Below are 6,645 nucleotides of genomic sequence, written 5' to 3'. Positions count from 1 at the left end.
CGTAGCCCTGTATTTTAAATTCTAAAATGGGTTTTAACCATGTTTCCTGTATACATATTATGTCTGGAGCTACTTTTAATTCATAAATAATTTTTTTAAGTTCTTGTCCATTAGCAATAATACTCCTAGCATTCCATTGTAGAATATGAAAGACCATCCTATTCCTTTCCTTGGCTGTTTCCTGATGATTCAACTGAATTTAACAGAGAATGAATCTGATCTGCTTGTAATTCTTTCATGTCCAAAAATTTTCCTGCAGCTGCTACTACTGTTTTTATTTTATCACTTTTCTTTTTCATTTGGATAGTTACGTTGATAATATGACATATGAATGCCACAAACTTTTCTTCCTTGTCTTATCTGAAATTCTGCAGGTGCTGATAACTTCTTCTTCTTCTTCAAATGTTTTATGGCGGTTGGCAGACCAATTGTAAGATGCATTACCGCCACCTACTGAGCTGGAGTGTGGACAGGAGTCACGGGGAAAATAAGAACTAATTCTGTAAAATTAATTTAATAACTCAACTAAATTCTCTCTATTAAGTTTGTATTTTTCAATAAAATAATTATTTGGTTTTTAACTTTACTGATATCACTACTAAAGCCTTCCCTAATTGTAAATTTAATATTCATTTTATTTATTTCTTGTTGGAAATACTTCTGGTTCATACCCTGGACATTCCATAAAGACCGGTTGGACCATTACAGGGAGATTACTGGTGCACTTGTCACATAGTCCCTTTGCATGCTTTCCAATTATTTGAAGACATTTATGAAGGCCTGTGTGTCCTATTCTAATACGAGAAATTATTGATTCTAATTTCCTGTTTCTTCCTGCTTTCCTTGTATATTCTACCTTTTTCTGAATGTTATGTAAATGTCTTCCTGTATCAGTAATGTCCCAATTTTTTCCTGCCATATTTTCTTAATATATGTATTTATTCTGATAACGTCTTCTTCTTAATGGAGTTTTATGGCAGTTGACAAACAACGGAAGGTGTGCATTACCACCACCTACTGGTGTGGAGTGTGGATCAAACTGGCTATATATCTGCAATCATGTTATATTCTCTTTTCTAATTTTGTTTCTAAAAAAATTTATAATAATTTGTATACTTTTACTTCTCGTTTCCTTTTGTAATATATTTATTATACTAAAAGTTACTTTGATTTTTCCTAATTGTTCTATCATACGCCTTCTGTGATGTTCACATTTCTGACAGCTCAAACTGACGTGTTCTTTTGTTTCCTCCTGTCCACAGTGCTCACATCGTCCTGTATCATGTTTTTGAATGTCGTATAATGTGCTGTTAAGTCCAGTATGTCCAAAGTTTAATCTAGTTTTTAGTCTTATTCTCTTCTGGTCCTCCGTCCTCTGTTCAGTGACCTGAGACGACATGTGTTGTGACTTGGCTCTATAAAAATAAACAGACTTGAATTGAACTCTTCTCATTTCTCCCACTTGTCTCTGAATTCTGTAGCGCCATCTTGCTTTGTGTTCTTCTTCCCATTGTTTTTGTCATTGACTCTTACTTTTTGTTTCACTGTGGTTCTTACTTCTGATTTATTGATGGATATTGTCAAATTAATTTGATCTTTTCTAGAAAAAAAAAGTTCAGTCTGGTCCTCTGGACGTTCAAATAACAAAACCAAAAATGTAGAAACGTTTCGTCTTTCATTCGAAAGACGAAACGTTTCTACATTTTTGGTTTTGTTTTGTTTTTTGAACGTCCAGAGGACCAGACTGAACTTTTTTAGATTTTTCTACCTGGATTATTGAGCAGCATCAGGAGATTTAATCCTTTGCTGCCCTGTCCGCTGCTTCATTCCCTCTGATCCCTAGATGTGCTGGTGTCCATAAAAACATCACTGTCAGTCCCATCATTTGTATTCTGAATGACGTTTGTTGTAGTTCTAGTAAAGTAGATTGACTAGTCTGATTGACTGTTCTGCAAACTGATGAGTGTTGAACTTGGTGCTGAGAACTTCACGATGCAGCAATTAGTTAATGATGAGCAGCTGTGACATCCCCAGGTGTGAAGAGGATTGACTTCATGAAGCTGAGGGAGGAGTCACTGTCTCAGTGTTTAAAAAGCAGTGGAGACAAATGTTTGCATGCAGCAATGGAGTCCATGCAGCTCATTGTGCTCAGCTTTGTTCTGGCAGGTGTTGGGGTGAGCGGCGGTTTCCGTGGTGTGAGACCACCAGGTTACTGGATGGCTGGGACACAATCTCCTCAAGCAGCGAAAGAGTTGAAGTCAGCTGTTGGACCTCAAAGACACCACTCTAGTCTGCTTGCTGAGTCAGCTGGTAGGTTCCACTCCAAGTGGATTCAGTCAGCATATGATAAACTCAAATGGAAATTTCCAGAAGATCCTGTGGAGCCAGTGACCAGGCCTCCTGTCCAGCTCAAAGTGCCAGAGCCAATGGTGTCAAATCGGGTGGCTGTGAAGTGTGGTGAGAGTAAGGTCCAGGTGGAGGTGAGTCAGGACCTGCTGGGCATTGGCAAGCTGGTGAAGCCAGATGAAATCACACTCGGAGGCTGTCCACCTGCTGAGATCGACCACTTGTCTCATGTGCTGATCTTTGAGTCGGAGCTGCATGACTGTGGCAGCACTCTGGAGGTATGCAAATTTGACAAGTTCACACTGTTTATGTGTCTGTACATGCATAATTTTATTTATTTAAAATTTCTCTTCAGGTCAATGAGGCTGGCTTTGTTTATGCTTACAAGCTGATCTACGACCCCATGACATTGGGCATCAGTCCAATCACAAGGAGCCAGAGAACTGTGATCGGAGTGGAGTGCCACTACATGAACTAGACCTTTCAGCTCTTCGACAGGTGGCTGTCTTGGGGGAGCAGAGTCAATAAATTGTGTTGCTAGTTCTGGATACTGTTTCTATTTATTTTAAAGTTTCCACCGCTCTCCTGTGTAATTGGGGCTGACCCCAACTATATAGGATTTATCAAAAAGGAAAGTCTTTAACCTGGGTAACGTGTCAGCCTCACGGACAGAAACTGGAAGTTGGTTCCACAAAGAGCAGCCCGATAACTGGAAGCTCTGCCTCCCATTCTGTTTTGGTAAACTCCAGGAACCACAAGTAAACCTGCAGTCTGAGAGAAGGTTTATTATTATTATTTTTTTTTTTAAAAAAAGCAAAAACTGAAGTGAGGTTGAGCTTTGTATGTTAATTCTATTCTGAATTTGACTGTTAAAGGGAAGAAGCTAAAACTTGAAAAATCTGATCACCTATAAACTCTAGAACTCTGGTCGCTGCATTTTGTACCTGCGGAAGACTTTAAACAAGTTTATGGACACCCAGATGGTAAATTGCAATAGTCAAGCATGGACATGCATGAAGTGCATTTTTGGACAAGCGGTTCCTAATCTTACTACACAGGTGGAAGGAGGGGACTTTTAATGTGGGGGTTAAAAGACGTCCTGATCAAAAATGACCCCAAGGTTTTTAACTTTGGAACTGCATGACAGATTTATAGTGATGTCAAAATGAAGCTTTTTTTTTTTTTTTTTGAAGCAATCATTTTAAACCATTGTCATAAAGTGGTTCACTACCCGAAGCTGCTTTCAATCCACTTGGGTGACATCTACTGGCAGTGATTGTTGCACCAACTGAAGCCGTGCATGTGATGTAAAAATGGCACTTGTGTGGAACATGTTTTTAGTACCTCATTAAAGATTCTGAGTAATTGACCCATGTAACAAAAGGCTAATTTAAAAACGATGTGAATTGTGGGGGTGATCCATGGGTCCTTCCCCAGAAAATTTGGAATGAGATGCCATTTCCTGCATTTTGGTGTATTTTAACAGGTTAAACCTTTTAAATTGATTAAAAACGGTCTCTCTTGTAAATGACGAGGCTCATTGAGACTAACAACCTGTGTAAATAAAGGTTGAACTGAAATTACTATTTTAGAAAGCAACAGTTTACAAGCCTGTGTATGAATGCACGTCCTTGACAGTCTGTCAGGCGTCCTCACTCACACACACACACACTGCCGAGTGCCGACCTGAACTCTTCTCAGCTGAATTCAGTCCTGTGTGCTCTGCTCCAATCTCAACTGCCTCTGTTGACCAGCTCCGTCCATTTATTTTAGATAAATTGTCTTTTCAACATTTTGGTCGCTGTTATTTTGACTAAATAGTGCTGTTGTTTTGATACGTGATGTAATACACATTAAAAAAATTCACTAGTTTTTTGTTTTTACTGTAAGCTTATAGAGCTTTAGAGCGTGATGTCACTTGTCCACGGCACAGCGGCTGATGGGATAGGATGGGGCCGGATCCCCATGTTTACAGTCCTCCATATTAACTGTCGAAAACAAGCTTTCTCGCTGACTTTCTTTTAAATCTAAGTAGGTTAAAACACTTTAGCGATGGTCCAAAATTGTTGCGTTATTGGATGTAATGTCCTTTCACATAACCGGAATTGTAAAAAGATCGAAAACTTACTTTTTCTTTTATAGATTCTCCACCAGGAGCTCATGTGTCGGACGTAACAAAAAGGAGACGTGACACGTCCTCATAACTTTCTCCAGCGTCCCAAGAGACCTGCTAGTTTGTTCCAGACGTTTTGGTGAGTGTCTAAATTCAGTTTGTTGCTGTTGTGCCATAAATTTGTGCCATGATTTTGTCGGGGTGTATCATGTTTAGTTCATGTTAGTTCATGTTTAGTTCATGTTAGTTCATGTTTAGTTCATGTTAGTTCATGTTTAGTTCATGTTTAGTTCATGTTAGTTCATAGAAGTGGGCCAACCTAGTTTAGGTTGGGTTTATATTTTGCATGTAACTTAGCCCGAGTTTAGACCCATCAATCAATTCAACTTTATTGTCCATAACATTCAATGAAATGGAGATTTGTCTTTGACATCTGGCTCATAAAAACAACACAAGATAAAAATGTGATTAAAAAACTTTAAAACCAAACTTTGCTAAATCAGTTAAAACATTCAGTTAAAACCATTCTAAAATACACGATACATTAGAATATGAAAACATCTCAGCAGACAGTGGTTTGTTATGTGAGGCTGCGTTTAAATAGAACCTTGTTAAGTTCATTCACCGCAGAGGGAACAAATGACTTTTTGTACCATGTTTCTTTGCTAAAGGAACCAGGAGTCTTCTACCAGATGGTACCAACCTGAATAATGGTTGCAGTGGATCAGTTGGCTCATTGTAAACCTGGATTGCCTTTTTTTCCAGAACCTGACTGTACAGGTCTGTAAGTGTCATTTGTTGATGACCAGTGACTTTACTACCTTGTTTGACCCCCGGGACAACTTGTTCCTGTCTCTGACTGGGAGGTTCCCATAGCATGAGACAATATTAAATGAAACAACACTTTCAACCAGTGACCTGTGCACCAACTGCAAAGTAATTTTGCTATCATTAAAGCTCCTTAGTTTATACAGAAGGTGGAGACGCTGTCTGGCTTTTTTGTAAATATAGTCGGTGTTGGGTTCAAAGGTCAACTTGTTGTCAATTATTGTTCCAAGGTATTTACAATTAGTCACCTGCTCTACTTCCTGCCCTTTTATAATAGAAGGCCTGAAAGTAGGTCTGGTGCTGGCTGCTCCCCATCTTCCTCCCAAACAAAGTTCCTTGGTTTTACTGACATTAAGGGCCAGGAAACTGTCATCAAACCAGTCAGAGAGCTGGTCTATGAGCTGGGAGTAGGAGGGGCTACTGGTGTCTTTCAGACCAGCAACTAGGGCAATGTCATCAGCATACCTAATTAATGTGAAATCTTTACTGTTGTGTTGCAACTCATTTGTGTATATAGAGAATAAAAGAGGCGATAGCACGCAACCCTGTGGAACACCAGTGTTCAAGACCCTACAGTCAGATAGTGTCATCAACACGAACTCGCTGGGGTCTTCCTCTTAAAAAATTGCTAATCCACAACACAAGATGGCTGCTGACATTTAGATCACATAGGTGTTTTAAAAGTATATGTGGCTGAACCGTATTAAAAGCTGATGAAAAGTCCATGAATAATATGCGAACTAATGTCTTTGGGTTGTCTAAATGATTAAGGACTTTGTTGAGGAGGGAGAGAGTGGCATCCTCCACCCCTCGGTTAGTCCTATAGACAAACTGCAAAGGGTCCATATGCTCAGCTGTAACAGACATGAGTTCTCTGCTCACTAAGCGCTCCATACTTTGCATAATACAGATGTGAGGGCAATTGGTCTGAAGTCATTCAGTGCCTTTGCATGTGTTATTTTGGGCACTGGGACAATAGTTGACATTTTCCATGCTTGAGCAGACAGAGTGGACATCTGTGTTATTGTGAAATAAACTGCGTAAAGTTTCTAGTGTTGTCACTTTTACTGTAGTAATACTGATTTGTTGTGATATGTCCTCTTCAAGACAAACCTTCATATGAAATCTAAAAAAGTTAAATCTGGTCCTCTGGACATTCAAAAAAAACAAAACAAAGCAAATCAACAAAAAATGTAGAAACGTTTCGTCTCTCATCCGAGAGACTTCCTCAGTCTGAGGTGCTGTATTCAGCTCAGTCTCTTAAATAGCACCTTCTCAGAGTGGATCAACCAGTTTGCTGCTGACAACCAAAACCAGCTGATCACATGCTCAAGAAGGACCATCAGCCTAACAATGGA

At 39.3% G+C, this 6,645-nt stretch overlaps 1 protein-coding gene across 1 annotated transcript; it reads left to right on the top strand.

The window, feature by feature from the left end:
* Positions 1–2,119: 2,119 nt before the first annotated feature.
* On the top strand, positions 2,120–2,894 carry LOC119429502 (zona pellucida sperm-binding protein 3). Its single transcript, XM_037697117.1, has 2 exons — positions 2,120–2,624; positions 2,702–2,894. The coding sequence occupies exons 1-2, from the start codon at positions 2,124–2,126 to the stop codon at positions 2,822–2,824; spliced, it is 624 nt and encodes a 207-aa protein (XP_037553045.1). The 5' UTR covers positions 2,120–2,123; the 3' UTR covers positions 2,825–2,894.
* The last annotated feature ends 3,751 nt before the right edge of the window (positions 2,895–6,645 follow it).

The sequence above is a fragment of the Nematolebias whitei genome, unplaced genomic scaffold (genome assembly GCF_014905685.2).
Source record: "Nematolebias whitei isolate Nwh7 unplaced genomic scaffold, NemWhi1 Nwh_scaf_1716, whole genome shotgun sequence".
In the NCBI taxonomy this organism is placed as follows: domain Eukaryota; kingdom Metazoa; phylum Chordata; class Actinopteri; order Cyprinodontiformes; family Rivulidae; genus Nematolebias; species Nematolebias whitei.
This window is presented reverse-complemented; position numbering and strand designations above follow the sequence as displayed.

What these genes read in the sequence shown, in the direction of transcription:
- LOC119429502 (XM_037697117.1), top strand. Translation starts at nt 2,124, where the DNA reads ATGGAGTCCATGCAGCTCATTGTGCTCAGCTTTGTTCTGGCAGGTGTT. An exon ending in ACTGTGGCAGCACTCTGGAG is followed by an intron (nt 2,625 to 2,701) that starts GTATGCAAATTT and finishes ATTTCTCTTCAG; the next exon opens with GTCAATGAGGCTGGCTTTGT.